Source organism: Musa acuminata, chromosome BXJ1-7, assembly GCF_036884655.1.
Source record: "Musa acuminata AAA Group cultivar baxijiao chromosome BXJ1-7, Cavendish_Baxijiao_AAA, whole genome shotgun sequence".
Lineage (NCBI taxonomy): Eukaryota > Viridiplantae > Streptophyta > Magnoliopsida > Zingiberales > Musaceae > Musa > Musa acuminata.
In genome coordinates this window covers 37,069,725-37,088,491 of record NC_088333.1, presented here as the reverse complement: position 1 = coordinate 37,088,491, position 18,767 = coordinate 37,069,725, and the positions used below count along the sequence as shown (strand labels likewise).

Sequence of the window (18,767 nt, the reverse complement as noted above, 5' to 3'; positions counted from 1 at the left end):
TGATCATTAACTATGACTCGAATGAAGTCAAACACATAGATTCTCTTTCTTTTGCTACTTAGTGCACCAACCTTTGGATTACTATCAACAGGTCTCTCCTCTCGAATGCCATACTTGTCTTAACTTGCAAGTATTTTCTCTACTAATCATATCAGTCTTCGTAAAGCATTCTTATTGGATGAGATTATTATTGCTCTCAACCAAATGGGCCTTGGCAAGAGTCTTAGACCGAACGGATTCATTGTGTAAAATATTTTACCATAGGTACTAGAATGAATTAAAAGTTATGATTCATTAAGTATTATGTAGCTTTCACAATGATTAATACATTTTACCTAAAACCCACATGTTGCTCATTCCCAAAAATATCAATGCCACCATGATCATAGATTATAGACCCTTCACCCTTTGTAACATTATTTGCAAAATAATATCCAAGCTCAGCCAATAGACTTAAGAAAAGGTTCCTCTTCGTTCTCCTAAAATTTAATTGAATTTTTTTTTTTTTTACTTAATCTCCTAGGAAGCATCATTCTTGTGACGCATGTATATAAAGAATGAAATGAAACTGCCAAGTGGCTAGCTTCACATGCTACATGGACAAAAGCTATATATTTTCAGAGAGAGGAGTGACCCTCTCAATTGGTTTATTTTTTGTGCTCTGATTTGCGCAGCTCCATTTGTAATTTTATAGTTTAGCTAATATAATTTTGCTTCTTGAAAAAAAACACAAATCATATGTATATGTATGTATATGTATATGGATATGTATATATACATATACATATACATATACATATGTATATATATATGTATATATATATGTATACATATGTATATATATATGTTTATATATATATATATATATATATATATATATATATATATACATATGTATATACATATGTATACATATATGTATACATATGTATATATATATGTATATATATATATACAAAACCCAACCGCATCTTTCCTACATTCTTTTTAGAGTAACAACTTCAAGAGCCTTTCTAAAGTTGGCAAGCAGTAGGCCTACAAGTTCTTCCACAGAGTAATTATCATTTAGGTAAGCCGCAAGAATTAACCAGCAACTTGCAAATTGTGTTTTCCAAAAAGAATAAACAAATTTATTGCTTCATTAGCCTAATACAAGGAGTTTCTGAAATAGCATAGCTTAAAAGACAGGAGAGCAATGATGGAAAAGCATTATTCGAGCTAACAGTGGCTTTAACCTTATTGTCTTCACGATAAACATGGTTTGAACTTGCAAATTGAAGGACTCAAAAGAGTGAGCAGTATACCAGCAACTTGCAAATTGCTTTGACCTACTGTTAAGCAAGGATTTCTGTTTTCCATAGATAACACTGGCTTGAGCTTCACAGGGCTATTACAGTAAACGTTCACTTTACCTGCAGCCTTTAGTTTACAAAGGCTTAAATATATTTCAGAATAAAGGATCAATAAAAGAAGCAAGCATCGTCATACAATTAACTTGGAATAGGTTGTACAAGTAACGAGGAGATGTATTCCTTCATCTTTGTAGAGGAGTTGGTGTATCCATCAATATACTTATATATATTTTCTATTATTCGTGAAAAATTAACAATCCTTTCAAGTAAATTAATGGGGAATGCAACTGGATTGAGGCACTCTTTGTTTATATCCTTCCATGCATCGTCAGCTAGACCTTGGAGTTTCTTACATGCCACATGCATATTTGTTCCGTACTCTTTCATGTAGCATTGGACTGTGGAGGCAACATGTTCCCTAGTTTGTTCCAACTGCAAATTTCATGAAAAAAGAGGATTAAAGTTCTTCAAACTGAATTCTGAGGGATCCTATCAGGATTTACATGATCATTATATTAAAACAAATTAAGAGACTATTATCGATAACAAGGTGTAGATGAGAGGAATTTGGGAATCTACAGATTTGGAAGCTTACGAACTTGAGTTTTTTCATTTGTACTAGATTTCTTAATATAAAATCATTTAAGGAGTTCAGCAAAACTTTGATAATGCAATTGAGTGACACAAGAAATGCTTTTGAGGTGATAAATACAAGGAATATTGAAGACAACCTTTGGAGATTACCTATTAAACCTCAATTATGGTCCATCTCATCTAATTGGAGAATGTATATTATTTTTTTTCTTTTTTTTTGTGTTCTCATATTTCTACTATGACAAAAATCAGTGCAAAATTTAGTATGAAAAATGTTTATATGATATAAAACACAGAAGATTATATTATGACCATACCTCGTGTGAAGTAATGTCATTCATGATACGAGCAATTATTGCAGAAGCTTGGACAATTTTTGGGAAACTAGTAATCCATTGAAATGCCTCCTTAGTTGCTATTTCTCCCATTCCAACGAAAGAGGCACATTCGAGCATAGGATATACTGAACTTATGAGGGAAACATGTAGATGTTCTTCCAAAGTTGGTACATAATGTTGATCTCTCCATTTGGATTCCTCAAAATAAGCTTCAGATAAATCTTTCATCTGTACCCAAGTAAAACAAAACCATTCCTTAATGTTGGTAATGCATGAGTAGCATCTACGAGTCAGACAATCTAAGTTCAATATTGTCGCATCTCAAACGCTTATTCTTTGCATTGGCCATTAGTGTATTTGTTTATTACTCATGTAATGCTAATTAATAAAAGTGAAAGTAAGATGAACATTATAATCTCATCACTCACCGCTTTCTTTAGATAGGTTATGCGATATTTCTCACTGGAAGCCAATAAATCTTCAAACTCTTCAAAGGTGTGCATTAGCTTTAGATAATAATCTTTCATGTACTCTGGTAATTGATGAACAACCTTCGCATCCCACCTGCATATGTATTAGTTTCACCACTTTAGAAAAATAGAACATAAACATACATGTTGTTATTTTGCTATACACAATGAATAAAACTATTATACAAAATTTTATTTTATTATGTGATATTATTAGTGGTACTTTTTGTTATCATTTGTTGATCCATGATAGTAAAATGTAATATATCCATCCATAAGAGATTTGTGAACCTTTGAATTGCCTCAGTAAGTCGTTGACTCTCCTCCAATGTGCTATAGACATCATATATGTCGTCCAGAATTGAAGTAAGGGCAGCCACCTTGGTCGTTATCACTCGTGCACGAGAATAGTAGGGTTCAAAGTATACTCCCAGAATCGAGAAGTAACATTCCACCAATCGATCTCGAGCGAAACTGAGATTTTTTGAGGGGGCTAAATCATTCCACCACCTTCAAGTCGTTCACAAATCAAAATGGTATTACATATCAATTTAAATTTGATGGGAGGAGAAACCAATCTCAGCAATTAGCCTGCACTTGTTTACATTTGCAACTTGATTGTATCTTTTTTCTTTATGAAAATCCAGAAGAAATATAGCTCCAAGGAATTCAGAATTGAGGAGGAGCTTACTTGGTGATGTTCTTAAGTTCCTCGCGATGAAGAGATTGCAACAAATTGAAGTCCAACTTTGCAAGCTCCAGGATGGCATCATCTCGTGTGGCGTCCTCTTGGTAGATGGAGATGTAATCTCTTGCCAAGAGCCTTCTCATTCTTCTACAGAGAGGTGTCTCGAGGTCGAGAGACACTTGCATTGTTAATGGTGGTTTAAGATCAGCTAATGCAGACACTAGGTTATTCTTCGTAAAAGAGATGGCTTCATCAAGAATGATCTCCCCATGAGTCCCAAGATAGGCTGCGTTGTACAAGCTTAGTAGTCCCTTCACATCACTGCCCAACGTAGACATGAAACTTCCTCCCTCATCTTTGAACTTGTTAAAGGCATCTACAGAAATACAAAAGATTTTTTGCTTTTAGAAAAAAAAACATAAAGCCATAATATCAAAATTAATTTACTGTTTTAAATGATTATGTGATAATCAAAATAAAGACTTTTGTGAGTGGTTTTTATGTTTATTTTACCAAAAAAATATTATTGGTACTGTCAAAATCTATGATTGAATTAAATAAAAGATGATAAAAAATATCGTATTGTTTTGGATCACACATACAAATACTGCTTTATTTTAAGGAATTAAGCGGATTACTTGGGGACACATAATGTCCGTGTTGTCTGAGCAGCCGAAACCAGAGAGCAGTGTGGTAAAGACCGTGGTCGTCAATATCAGCATCATGGATTCGACTTAGTGCTTCGCTTATTTCCTTCTGAAAGTGATAATCCAATCCAAGAAGCTGGATTGAATCAATCAGCTCCATGGTCTGCAGCAGATCAGTAGTATCATCGAACATGCTCTTTACTTGCCCCCTCAGCTCTTCAGCTCTCTCTTTCATCCTTGTATCACACTTCTGCATCATCCATGAATAAAAATAAGTAATGAATGCACATATTTTGAACTCGGAATCGTCCCTTCTTGCTGAGAACTCGAGCATTTCAGGCATACGCATATGTTTAAAGATGTGATGGCGTTACATGCCTGTGTTTGAGGGGACGACTGGCCGTGTAGGATGAAGTAGTCTCCCCACACGCTCGGATGATAGCCTGCAGACTTACGATCCACAACCTCATCACCTGGAGCAAGTGACTGCAAACCCATAGTCTCCATTTTTTTTTTTGTGGAACCAAAACCTGGGAGGTCGCGATAGCTTGTTGCCTAGTGTTGGAATTTATAAGGAAATACATTCGGTAGTTGTGGTAGAAAAAACAACTCTTAGCCACAACTATCCACTTTGTATAGGTTATGCTCCTCTTTGTCATCCATCAATCGTTATCATTTGATACAAGACAGAAGATAGAGGTGATATTTTTTATTGATAGGTTCTTCCTATTTATACAGATTAGGAGGAAGAATTTTTCTCAACAAAGTAGCGAGATTTTCTCATGCAGTTGGGAAAATTTGATCTTCTATCATGAACTTGCAAGATGTTACTCCTGTCAAGGATGTCGATCTTGGATCGATGGAATGAAAATAATTTATGGGCGATAGATTTCGTGAGTGAGTATGCTAGTTAATCAGTCGTATGTACATGAGAAATACGTAGTTGATGTCGGAGAACTTGATCTCACATGAAGTGAAAGTCGATGGCAATATGTTTCATGAGAGAGTGGAACACTGGATTGGTACACAGGTAGGTAGCTCTGACATTATCACAATATATTGTAGAAGTAAAAGTGGAGTTAATATTGAGTTTCTTGAGCAGATTTGTAACCCAATTGAGTTTTGCAGCAGCGGTAGCGATGACATGGTATTCAGCTTCAATGCAATTGTCTTTTGCATCTTAGAACTCTAACTGATTGGACTAGCTCTAAAGAAAATAATATACCCCGACGTGAATGTTCTATCATCAAAGTTTCTAGCCTAATCGGTGTTAACAAAAGCATAGAGAAGTGGAGAGTGTTTGCGGAGAAAGAGACCATGATTGAGGGTTCCTTTAAGATATCACATGATTCATTTGACTGCAGACCAATGCATAGTAACGAAATCAATGAAATCCTTTCAACCCGACGTGGTGGTGGCGCTAATGCCAGGCCAGATTCAAGTGTTCCTTGCCTTTTGTCCCACCTTAATTCACTTGTTATTACCAAGTCCTGTATTTTCTCAGATGGCTACTACATAAATTATAATAATTTATTGACCGTAAAAAAGATGTCTGGGTGGGTGAGAGCTAAGTACTATAAGGAGCCAACTACTTGTCGGTATTGAGTGAGTTCCATAGCAAAACTTCCATCACATAATTTGAGTGATTCACTAGTAGAGAGGGGAGTTGTAACCTCTTTTGTGTCTTGCATGTTTATCTTTAATAATAAATCTTGAATATATTTTCTTTATGACAAGAAGAGACCTAAAGATGTATATGTTGCTTTCACTCCTAAATAGTAGCTCAAGGTTCCTAGATCTTTAAGGAAAAATCGATCTGTCAATTACTTGATGAATGTCTAGATCTCCATAGGATTATTGCTCGTGACAATAATATAATCAAAATACACCAAAAGATACATTATGCCTATATGTTGTTGTCATAGAAATAATGAGATATCAGACTTAGAGTTGATAAAGCCAATTAGAGTAAAAAACGAGCCAAGTTTAGTGTATTAGGCTCTTGAAGACTAACGAAGTCCATAAATAGCCTTTTGTAGTTTACAAACATGCATTGGATATTGAGGATAGATAAAACCATGAGGTTGTTGCATAAATACGTTTTCAATTAGAGTCTCCTATAAAAAGGTATTATTAACATCTAGTTTTTGTAATTGTCCGCCTCTAGTGGTGGCCAAACTTAGGATAGGTCGAATTGTTATAAGTTTAACAATATGACTGAATATCTTAGTGAAATCAATACCAGGTCGTTAATGAAACCCTTTGGCAACTAGACATGCTTTATATCTGGCAATTGATCCATCTGGGTTCCGCTTAATTTAAAAAACTCACTTACACCCGATGATGTTTTATTTGTGATGAAAGAATACAAGGTTCCATTTTGAGTTATGGAGGAGGGCATCATATTATTCGCACATGACTTTATGCCAGTGTTAAGATTTTTGGGCTTGAGTGAATATGGTGAGTTCAATGGTCTTAGGTGAAGATTTTGTGATAGCATGTAGGTCAATGATTTAATGTGGTTTGAAAATACCACTCTTGGAGTGTGTTATCATTGGATGGCTAGAGGATATGGGATTGTGAGGTTGTATTGTTGGTATAAGCGGTGGAGAGTCATTGACATGGGCAGGATCAGGCTAAGGTACATCAGTGTCACTGGGTCTTGAAGAAGGTAAAGACAATGGTTGTGATTCTAAATATATTGGCTCATGAATGGGAGAAACTTGAGAAGAAGGGAGTGAAGTAGTAATTGAGGGAATGAGCTATTGTTGAACTAGAGTAGTAGTAGAGTGTGGATCTTGAGGAGAGGAACTAGATGGTGTCATGGGAGGCTCGTCTAATAGGATAGAGGTATACTCCAATGATGAATGTTTGTTGAAATAGTTTGCATGGTAGGAGACTCATAGTTTTGGAAAGAAAAGATAGAATCCACAAAAATAACTTGGCATGATATAAAGACTTTTTTAGTTTGGAAGTTATAGCATCAGAAAGCATTATATTCAAAAGAATATCCGATGAAAATGTAAGGCTTAAATCTTGATGTTATCTTATGGGAGGTATAGGGATGTAACCATAGATAATATAGACAACCAAATACTTTAAGTTTCTGAACGCTTAGAGATTTATGAAATAGTATTTCAAATGAAGATTGATATTGTATGACTAGCATAAGCATACAATTAATAAGGTATATTATAGTTTGAAAGGTTGTTGTCCAGAAGGCATGGAGGCCTGATGTAGAAGTGTGAGACCAATTTCAACTATATGTCGATGTTTGTATTCGGTAGAGCCAATTAGTTAAAGAGTATGTGGGGGTAACTTGAGATGTTATATACTACAAGTAGAGAGATAAGATGTTAGGGCTTGAAATTCACCATCACCATTAGAGTAAACTGTTTTGATTGTAGACTAAAAATAGTTCTCAATCAACTTTCTAAAGTTGGTAAAGATTGTAGAAACTTCATATTTACGATGAAGAGGATATAACCATGTATACTTAGTGAAATAATCTATAAAAATGGCATAAAATCTGAATTTGTCAAAAGAAATGATTGGAGCAAGCCCCAAACATCGGTATAAATAATTTTAAACGATTTAGAATAGGATATGTAGAATATGTCAAAGGATTATCTATGACTTTTATTACTAAAATATGCATCACAATAAGTTATAAAGCTACTTGATTTAAAAATAGGAAGAGAGTAATGAGAAAATAATTTCTACCAAATAAAGAATGAGGGATGACCAAGACGACGATACCACACATCGATTGGAGCTACAATCGAAGAGCGAACAGTGGGCTGAGTTATTTATGGAGTTGATGATAATTTGTAAATGTTGCCTTTATTCTCGCCTTGGACCAAGAATGCCCCTGTGCTCAAATCCTTGACAAAAAAAGAGTTAAAAAAAATTCAATTGAAGTATTGTTATGTTTGCAGAATTCAAAAACAAAAATGAGGTTTCGTTTAATATGAGGTGCACATAGAACATTATCAAGTGTAAAAGTTGCGGTATCGAAATTAAGCGTTATAAAACTAGTATGAGTAATAAGAAGTCTTTTACCATCAACGACGATGATATCTTCATTGTCGCTATAATTATTATGGATAGACAAGTTCTGAAGATCAAAGATAATATAATAAGATGCACCAAAGTCCATAATACAATTGAGTTGACTAGTAGTCAGAGTAGTCATGAGATTCACCTAAGGTCACTGTGATGGAGCAAGGACTCTGGGTCGAAACCGATAGATTTTTACGGAGTATCCAGCTTTATCATACAGTTGGCAAATGACTCTTTGTTGACTTGTGAATCCAGGACACTAGGGTTGATGCTTATTGGAGTTGCCACCTTGATAGGAATGTTGATGATGCTAATAAAGGGGGGTTTATTTTAGACTCATAGGGTCAAGAGATATTTTCGCCAAACCTTTGTTAATGTTATTGTTGTATTAGTTGCTCTTCCACTTGGACTTTTGACTGACTTGAGCTATGATGGTTGGTTCAGGCAACTTGTCCTCGTGTTTCAAATATATTTCATAGTCAGTCAACTTGTTATAGAATTCTTCGAATAACATTGGTGAGTTGCGTACTCGAATTGTGGCTACCAATTCCTTGTACTCAACTCCAAGGCCATTAAGGGTATGGATTATGACTTTTTCTTCATATAGGGAATGACCTATCAAAGCTAAGTCATCAATGATAACTTTGATATTTTGATTTCTTACTCTAATACCATGATACAAGATAGAAGATAAAAGTGATATTTTTTATTGATATATTCTTCCTATTTATACCGGTTAGGAGGGGGGATTTTCCTTAATAAAGTAGCAAGATTTTATCGAAATCTTATTTACTATCAAATTTCCTATAATAATAAAAGGCTGCAATCTATAGGGCCAAGTTCTTTCATCGGGAGTCTAAGGTCGTATTCCTCGTAGTGGTCCATGAATAATATTTCAACCACTCTCTTGATGATAGTAGCCCCATCAGTCTCAATGAAACTATGATGGATATGTGGGAGGAGACCTAGTTGAGGGAGTTTGCGGTTGTGTTCCTTCTATTGAAAAAAGGTTATAATCTATAGGGTCAAGTTCTTTCGTCGGGGAGTCTTAGGTCGTATTCCTCGTGGTGGTCCATGAATAACATTTCAACCACTCTCTCGATGATAGTAGCCCCATTGGGAGTTTGTGGTTGTGATAGGAGGAGACTTGATTGAGGGAGTTTGTGGTTGTATTGCTTATATTGGTCTATTAATAATGATTTAACTTCCTATAAAGAAATAAATCTATCATGCTTGTGATTTAGCAATAGGATCAATTGAATTTTAATAAAGAAAAATATGCACTCAAATCTAATTTGAATATTCAAATAACAATTTAGTTAGATTTAAATTAAAAAAAATCTTACCAATGTGAGATCTGGATATACAATCTTACTTCTAAATATTTAGGGATCATTTTCCTGACTTAAATCTTAGACTCAAGTTTAGATAAGCTTAAATTATATTTAACATATTTAAATTAAATAAAACATGTTGGAATTCAACTTGAAGATCAGATTTGGATTTTACTTAATATAGAAAGATTGTACCCAAAACATGTTGGATTTTAGTTGACTCAAATTCAAATAAATACGTGTTTCCATCAAATAAATACAAGTATTCAAATAAATACTTTGTGAGTCTGTTTTCGTGTTCGACGCCCTTCGGCGAACACGTGGATGTGCTCATCTCTTCTCGGTGGTGGATGACTTCAATACTGGGAGTCACCCGTAGCTGCAGCCTCAAATGAGATGTACATTTGGACTTATATGTGAGCTACAGCTGCAGTTTTGTTTTTGTTTTTTGTTTTTTTGGGAAAAAAAGAATGAATTAGCACTCAAGAAAGAGAGTTACAGCTGCTCGGCAAGGCTGTCGCATTCATTAGCCTTCCCAAAACCACAAAAAAGATGATTGTGAGCAGAAGTGTTAAGTTGCGTGGGGGATGAAGCTGAACTCGACAACCTTCAGCCTCGTACGAAGGGTAGCATCAGTCAAGACAGCAGAATCAGAGCATATCCAAATCTTGCTCAAGCCCTCCTGCTCTGTAAAATTTAGGGCTTCAAGAATCGTTATTCCTTCCGATATTACAGTATTGTGTGCTTTCCTTGCAGCATAGTCAACTGCTCTAATCCATCTGTTGGTAGGTGGCTATCAAGTTAAAGAGTATTCCGGATATTAAAATATATATTATTAAAAAATTCTAGAAATAAAATATTTTTTTTGACAAAAGTTTAAAAAAACAATTTCTTTCGAAAATTTGTCCAATTATACTTAAATAGTTAGGGAAAAAAAATTGGATTTTACTTAATATATATTAGAAGAAAATTGTTGGAATTCACATCTATCTCTCTCATGGTCACATATGAGATTGTGTGGAGGAAGTTCCATTTGATAGATCACATATCTATGATGGGACCTCCAAATATTAATGAACGCTTGACGAAATGTCCCGAACCACATGTATATGATGCGACGTCTCGTACCACATCTATTTCAATCGATCGGCAGATGTTTCATGCCTTCCGGCAAACACGTGGCTGTGCTTAACTCATTCTCAATGGTGGACGATCAGCTCCACAACTTAAATACGGGAGGTTATAAGATAAGATTTATTTAACTATATCTTTTTTCCTAATTTATATAAATAGAAGAGGAAACATGTTAATGTATTGAAGTATTTTCATTTCTTCAATAAAACTTTGAGAAAAGTCAAGTTTCGCTCTTGCCTTTGGCCAGCGACCAACGTCGTTGAGACCAGCGACGTGAAAAAAGGTCGCTGCAGCCATCTGCCAAAAGTTGGTGGACTTAAGGAGAACGAAGGGCGGACTTACGGATAACGAAAGGAACGCTTGTGCCCTCACAGCAACAGCAATCGTAATAGTAGCAACGATCTACTCTTGTCCTACTCACAAAGTTTTTCATTTATAAACCATTCTTTACATCGATCTAAGATTGGTATCCTTATCAGGAGCACTATATAGAAGATTATGAGGAAATCTTTCTATTCTGTTGAGAAAAATCCTCTATTCTATTGAGGAAAATTATTTTTCTTAATTTATATAAATAGAAGAGAGAATATATTAATGTATTTTTCTTAAATAACACATGAGACGCATGTTATATTTGGACATACTTATATTTGGACCTACTACTAAAAGGAAACGCACTAGCACGTAAGAAAGAGAGTTACAGCTGCTGGGCAAGACTGTTGCATCAGCGTTCCAAAAGGAAGAGTAATTCGTGAGTTCTCCTAAAAAAATGCAAGATGGAAGGAAAAAGTGTTAAAAGTTGTTAGGGATAAAGCTGAACTTGACAACCTTCAGCCTCATACAAAGGATAGAAATGTTAAAGATAATCCCATCTAGGAATCTGACCATGTTAGCATAATCATATTTAGGTCTTTTTTAATATCCTTCCACTATTACAGCATCGTATGCTTTAATTGTAGTACAATCAACTTCTCTCTTCTATTGATATTTTTTTGCCAAAAAGAAATATCAGTCGACTTCGAACTTTTTCTTTTAGACAATATACAAACATTATCCTTATGTAATCTTCTATAAATAATAAAAAATATTTACACTGATTTCATATTGCATGCTCAATATTCCTATCTTCTCCCAAAGTATGATGATATTGATCTATGCCTCAATAAATGAGTTCTTTAATTTACTCATTTAAATCATAATAGTTTATCTTGAATCTTATATTTTGATGATAAACCAATTGACAGCGTTTATGATTTGATTTACATTTTGAGTGACATAGGAAGCTTTGATCAGAAAGATATAATTAAAATAGGAATAATCATATTAGGCTGGAGTAAAATATGTCAGAAGATTAGATGTTGCGCTGAAAGATTAATCGACATATCGATAGAAGGCGTCAGGCCATGGGATCAGGCATTGGGCCAAGAAGAGCAAAAATTACATCAAGGAAATTGGAGTTACGGAGGTTAACTAGTCAATTAGACAATAAGCTACAAGAGAGGGTGATGCGCTGAAAAATCAAATGAAGTATCGATAAACCAATGACATATCGGATAATATTTGATTCAAACTTTGTAATAATTGTCTAGATCGAAGTAGGTTTTAAGTGTGCAGGATTAACTATGATAGCGATTAAGACATAAATCAAAATGAAGTCCCGGAATTAAGAATGAGATTTCGTTGGGAGATCGAGAGTTCGTTAGAAGTTCGGACATTCATCGGAAGTTCTACCGAAATTGACTAAGAAGTCCAGGAGCTTGCCAAAGAAGCTTGTCAGAACTCACCAAGAAGATTATCGTGAAGTACAGGAGCTTACCGGGAGTCCGTTGGAACATTGTCGAGAAATTATCGGAAGTTCGCTAGAAGTTCATTGGAAGAAACCTAGACTAACCGGACTTGATTTGCTTAGTGTATGCCTTAAAATTCATAGTTAGCACATAATTAGGTTGGAATTGGGCCAACTCAATTAGGGGTTAATTGGGCCCAAGTTTAGGCTATGTTGGGCCAAGTAAAAAGGTCTAAACAGTGACCCAACAAGTGAAATCATAGTAACACAGTCTCTAAGACTATGTCAGGTAGTGGTACCACTAGTCTGGCCAGTGGCACCGCCTAGATACAGTCTCCTAGGCGATGGTATCTTCCAGTGTCAGGCTGTAGGCGGTGGTACCATCTGTACCCCGAAATCTCAGGGATTTGAATTTTGGCTCCAAGTTTTGAAGTTATTTAGGGTCTATAAATACCTCAGCTATTATTGTATATATTAATAAGAAAATTGAGCAAAACTCTATGATTCTAAAGTTGTAAATCTTATTAGAAAGTTGAGTTCCCTCCTAAATCTTAGAGAGAGTTCTAAGGGAGGTGTACGAGGGATACCTTATAAAATAGGGTTATAAAATATCATCTCCTAAACCTATGAAAAGGAGAAGAGAGGTGTAAAAGGGTAGTTGATATTTATCCATTGAAAGAAGATCATTAGTGAATGCCGATGGCCTCGACGGAAGAGGAATCAGGAGTGGATGTAGGTCATGACGATCGAACCACTATAAAATATGGTTTGTATTTTTACTTTGCTATTTACATTTATTTCAAACTATCATGTTTCCTCATTACTCTAGCTGCACACTCTTACAAATGTGTTTTAAGTTAACATATTTTTTAAATTGGTTTTAATTGGACGAAAGAATTTTGAAATGATGTAATTTTGTTCGATATACTAATTCACCCCCCTAGTGCCGATTCGATCCTAACAGTTGGTATCCGAGCCATGTTATTTCTCGTTTGATTTAATACCCAAGAGAAATGACTCTTTTCGGCTTTCAAGAGGGCTTTTCTATCGTTTGTCCTCCCATGTTCAATAAGATGGACTACAAATATTAGAAAACTCGGATGAGAGTTTTCTTGCTTTCATTGAATCTCGATTTATAGAATATAGTCGAATTCAGTTTTCAAAAGTCTTCTACTCTAATGAACGAATATAATGATTTGAAGAAGAAAACTTTTTCTTTAAATTCTAGAGCTATGAACGCTATATTTTGTGCTTTGGATAAAACTGAATTCAATCGAGTTTCTATTTGCGAAACGACTTTTGATATTTGGAATATACTCGAAATCACACATGAAGGCACTAGTAGAGTAAAAGATTTTAAGATAAATCTTTTGATGCATTCTTTTGAATTATTTCAAATGAAGCCAAGCGAAACTATTATTGACATGTACACCCATTTTATGAATGTCGTCAGTAGTTTAAAAGCTCTTGGCAAATGTTTTTCAAATTTTGAACTTGTTAATAAGATATTAAGATCCCTTCTAAAAATTTGGGATCATAAAATAATGGCAATACAAGAGACAAAGAACTTCAATAATTTTCTACTGGAAGAACTTATTGGTTCATTGATGACATATGAAATGACGTGCAAGGTATATAATAAACATGAGAATAACCTTCCAAAGATTATGAAGGATTTAGACTTCTAACAATAAAGCTTAAGAAGTTCTTAAAACAAGAATCAAAGAATAAAAATAAACTTAAAAAGAACATAACTACTTGCTATGAACATGAGAAGCTGGGTCACTCCAAAGATGAGTATATAAAACTGAAGAAGAAGTTACCAAAGGATGAATCGAACATATCTAAAGACGAAGAGCAAACCAACAAAGATGAGGTGGCCTTCCACAATGAGGTAAATGACTCACCCGAAACCCCTTTAATTTATTTTAAAATTACTTGATGCTTTTCATGAGTTATTTTTAATTAGTTAGTAAAAAAATAGAAAATATATAAAAAATTATCATACTTCTTTTTCTAGTAATTTATAAAAAAATAAAAATTTAAGCATGATAATTGTATGTTAACTCCTAGCATTAAGCATGAAAAGTTAGATTTATTTAAAAAGAAAATTACTTTATGTTTAATGAAATCATACTTGATATTTTAATGATGTAATGAAGTAATAATGTGTATCTTGATGATTTCTATATTGCTTTTTGATTTTGATTGAAAATACTTTTTGTTCACTGAAACCATGGTCGATGATTTGAAATCATGCTTAATGAGTTTATAGTTTGAAATTATGCATGTTATATCTTGAAAACTTGAAACCATGTTTTGATATCATGCATACCCAAGTAATGATGTTTTAAAAATTTTATTGTTTTGGTATCATGCCTAAAGTAATGATGATTTTCTTTTGTGATTTATGGTTTATTGATCTTTATTGTAATGAAAGTTGCTTTTTCGGTTTTAAACATGATGGATGGTTTTCATATGAAAACTTGAGCATACTTATATGAAATCAATAACATAAAATGAAACACATAAAAAAAAAGTATTATCATTAAAATTAAAATGATAAATCAAATCTCTTGTTTAAAGAAGCCTTATGTTTAATGTGTTATATTTTTTGTCATGATGATTTTGATGATGAAATTTATTTTTTAGTCTTAAACGATGATGCATGCTTTGATTTAGCATAAAAAAAACTTGGATATGCTTGTGTGAAATAAATCAAACAAAAAAAAGAGAAAAATATTTTTCTTAAAAATTTCTCAATCCCTATCTTATCGAGTTTTTAAAAAGGATATTGATAAATCTATTTATATGAATCTCTTTCACTATGAAAAAGATTTTGATGATTTGATGATTTAAATCTAAATGAGATTTTTCTAATCGAATCATGAATTTTCTCTTGAGATATTTTCTATTTTATGTGAATCAAGATCTCTTCTTTGTTTTTTTATGTTTCTTTTACCATTTACTAAAAAGGGGATTTTCTATATGAATCATAAGATTTCTTATAATGAATTAAAATCTTTTACTCCTATGTTTCTTTTTTCTATTCACTAAAGAGAATATTTATCAAAATGAATCATGTCTTTTGGTATTCACATGATCTTATCTTTCATGATATGATTTTTATAATTCCTTGTATTCATAAAGTATATCTCATCATCAAATTTTCCTTGTTATCTTTCATGTGATGATATAAAATTATGCAATACTCATGAGAAGTTATGATCATATATGATAGGATGTAATGTAATTTGACATTTTGAAACCATCATGATTTGAATTATTTATGATTTGGAATGATGCATGCAATACTATGATTTGTTGCTAAAATGATATATCATGAATGCTTGAGTATCATGTATGATATGCCATAGTGATGACTTATTTTTGGTATCATGCATGAAGGATGAAATGTAATGTTTTGAAATTATGCATATTTTAATTTAAAACTATAATGATGTGTAAACATATTAAAATAAAATTAATACTTTATCTTTGTCATGATTTAAAAATTATAGTAAAAAAAAATAATTACAAAATTGTATTCTTCTCTTCTTTTTGACAATGACAAAGGGGGAGATAAATTTGTTAGCTTGCACATTTCCAAGGTAAAAAAACTTACTTGCTTGCTTGCACATCTAAAGAGAAGTAAAAATTGTAAACTTATAAATCTCAAGAGAAGCAAAAGTGCTATCTTGCCTATCTCAAGAAGTAAAACTTGCAACTTGCACATTGCACATTGCAAAAGAAAGCAAGAATTGCTAGCTTGCACACTTCAACAAGAGGCAAAAATGCTATCTTACATTCTTTCTCTAAAACTTGCTAGCTTTTATGTTCAATACTTGCTATCTAATTAGCTTGCATAGTTGCACTTCTTCTATTTATTGATGACAAACGAAAGAAGTTATGATGATAATCATGTATGGAATGATATATTGAAATTTTGATTATGCATGATTTTATGATGATATATTATAAATATTCATGATTAAATTTACTTTAACTTGAATTCAATCTGAATTCAAGGTTCTATCAATACAGCATATTGATAGGGGGAGTTAAGGTTAACTCCGTCATCAATTGGTTGTTATCATAAAAAATGAAGATATTGTTGAATTTTAAATTTTGATGATAAACTAATTGATAGTATTTATGATTTGATCTGCATTTTGAGTGACGCAGAAAACTTCGATCAAGAAGAGACAGTTAAAATAGGAAGAATCATGTTGGGCCGAAGTATAACATGTCAAAATATTGGATGTCACGATAAAAGATCGATTGACATATCGATAAAAGGCTTCGGGCCATGGGTTCGGCATCGGGCTAAGAAGAGTAGAAATTACGCTAAGAAAATCGGAGTTGTGGAGGTCAATTGACTGATTGGGCAATAGGCTGTAAGAGAGGATAATGTGCTGAAGAATCCAACGAAGCGTCAATGCACCAATGGCATGTTGGACAACATTTGATTCAAGCTTTGTAATAATTGTCTAGATCAAAGTAGGTTTTAAGTGTACAAGATTAACTATAATAACAATGAAGGTATAAAGCAAAATAAAGTCCCGGAGTCAATAACGAGATTTCGTTGAAAGTTCGAGAGTTCGTCGGAAGTCCAAACATTCGTCGAAAGTTCTGCCAGAATTGACTAAGAAGTCCAGGAGCTTGCCAAAGAAGCTCATCGGAACTCGCCAAGGAGATTGTCGTGAAGTCCAAGAGCTTACCGGTTGTCCATTGGAACATTGCCGAGAAATTATCGGAAGTTCGTCGGAAGCTCGCCGGAAGAAACCTAGACTAACCGAACTTGATTTGCTTAGTGTATACCTTAAAATTCATAGTTATCATATAATTGGGTTGGAATTGGACTAACTCAATTAGGGGCCAATTGGACCCAACTTTGGGCTATGTTGGGCTAAGTGAAAAAGCTCAAACAGTGACCCAACAAATGAAATTATCGTGACACAGTCTCCGAGACTATGTCAGGTGGTGGTACCACCTAATAACCGAGCTTTGTTGAGAGTAACCGAGTTTGTTGGGAGTCCATTGGAACATTGCCGAGAAATCGTCAGAAGTTCGTCGGAAGCTCGCCGGAAGAAACATAGACTAACCAAACTTGATTTGCTTAGTGTATACCTTAAAATTCGTAGTTAGCATATAATTGGGTTGGAAGTGGGCCAACTAAATTATGGGCCAATTGGGCCCAAGTTTGGGCTGTGTTGTGCCAAGTGCAAAGGCTCAAACAGTAACATAACAAGTGAAACTGTCCTACCACAGTCTCCTAGGTGGTGGTACCATCCAGTGTCAAGCTATAGGTGATGGTATCGCCCGTACCCCAAAGTCTCAAGGATTTGAATTTTGGCTTCAAGTTTTAAAATCATTTAGGGTCTATAAATACCCCAGCTATTCCTATATGGAGTAAGAAAAAAGTTGAGCAAAATTCTATAATTTTAAAGTTATAAACCCTATTAGAAAGTTGAGTTCCCTCCTCCTAAAGCTTAGAAATAATTCTAAGGGAGGTGTGTGTGAGATACCTTATAAAAGAGGGTTGTAAAAGGATAGTTAATTTTCACTTGTTGAAAAAAGATTATTAGTGGATGCTGGTGACCTCGACGGAAGAGGAATCGAGAGTATATGTAGGTCACAACAACCGAACTACTATGGTTTGCATTTCTACTTTGCTATTTATATTTATTGCAAACTACCATACTTTCTTATTACTCTAGCTACACACTCTTTCGAATGTGTTTTAAGTTAATATCTTTTCGAAATTGATTTTAATCGAGCGAAAGAATTTCAAACTGACATAATTTTATCCTCTGCACTAATTCACCCCCTCCCTCTTAGAGTGTCGACTTGATCTATCGTGGCTATAATTATGGTGGAAGCAATAGTACTTGGATTTGTTCCTCCTCTCCAATGATGTCTTCAACTGTTAAGAGTCTTTGAAGATCCTTTTTTTTTATCTATAAAAGACTTTGATTCTAGTCCTATTCAAATGAGTTGACTTAGAACTCGGGTGAGGCAGCTTACCACAACATATCAGGGTGTCCAAGGTGTTGTATAGTGACATCTAGGCGCGAAAGGTGGTATTATGCTTTATTGGGTCAGTATTATTATTAAAGACCTCTAATGATAAGAGACAAAAGTTCATCTAGATTAACTCGTCATAAATGTTATGAGTGAATGAGGACCGATCGGAGATGGGATGGATCAAACTTTCCTCTAATAAAACTCTCGTTGCATCTCTTATAAATATTAGTTCATTTGCTATAGTCAAGTTCTAATTGGGGAGCGGGGCGCTCCCTCCATTAACTGTTCTAATTATATATATATATATATATATATATATATATATATATATATAT

At 34.0% G+C, this 18,767-nt stretch overlaps 1 protein-coding gene across 2 annotated transcripts; it reads right to left on the bottom strand.

Moving 5' to 3' along the window:
- Positions 1–1,158: 1,158 nt before the first annotated feature.
- Positions 1,159–4,667, bottom strand: LOC135680013 (alpha-humulene synthase-like). Of its 2 annotated transcripts, none has more exons than XM_065193995.1 (7): positions 4,468–4,601; positions 4,081–4,339; positions 3,446–3,818; positions 3,046–3,264; positions 2,713–2,848; positions 2,264–2,512; positions 1,159–1,784 (listed from the first exon to the last, which is right to left on the bottom strand). In XM_065193995.1, the coding sequence occupies exons 1-7, from the start codon at positions 4,594–4,596 to the stop codon at positions 1,491–1,493; spliced, it is 1,659 nt and encodes a 552-aa protein (XP_065050067.1). In that variant the 5' UTR covers positions 4,597–4,601; the 3' UTR covers positions 1,159–1,490. The 2 variants fall into 2 exon arrangements, with proteins under 2 accessions (XP_065050067.1, XP_065050068.1); XM_065193996.1 differs by having other exon boundaries at positions 1,162–1,784; positions 4,081–4,325; positions 4,468–4,667.
- Between the last annotated feature and the right edge of the window lie 14,100 nt (positions 4,668–18,767).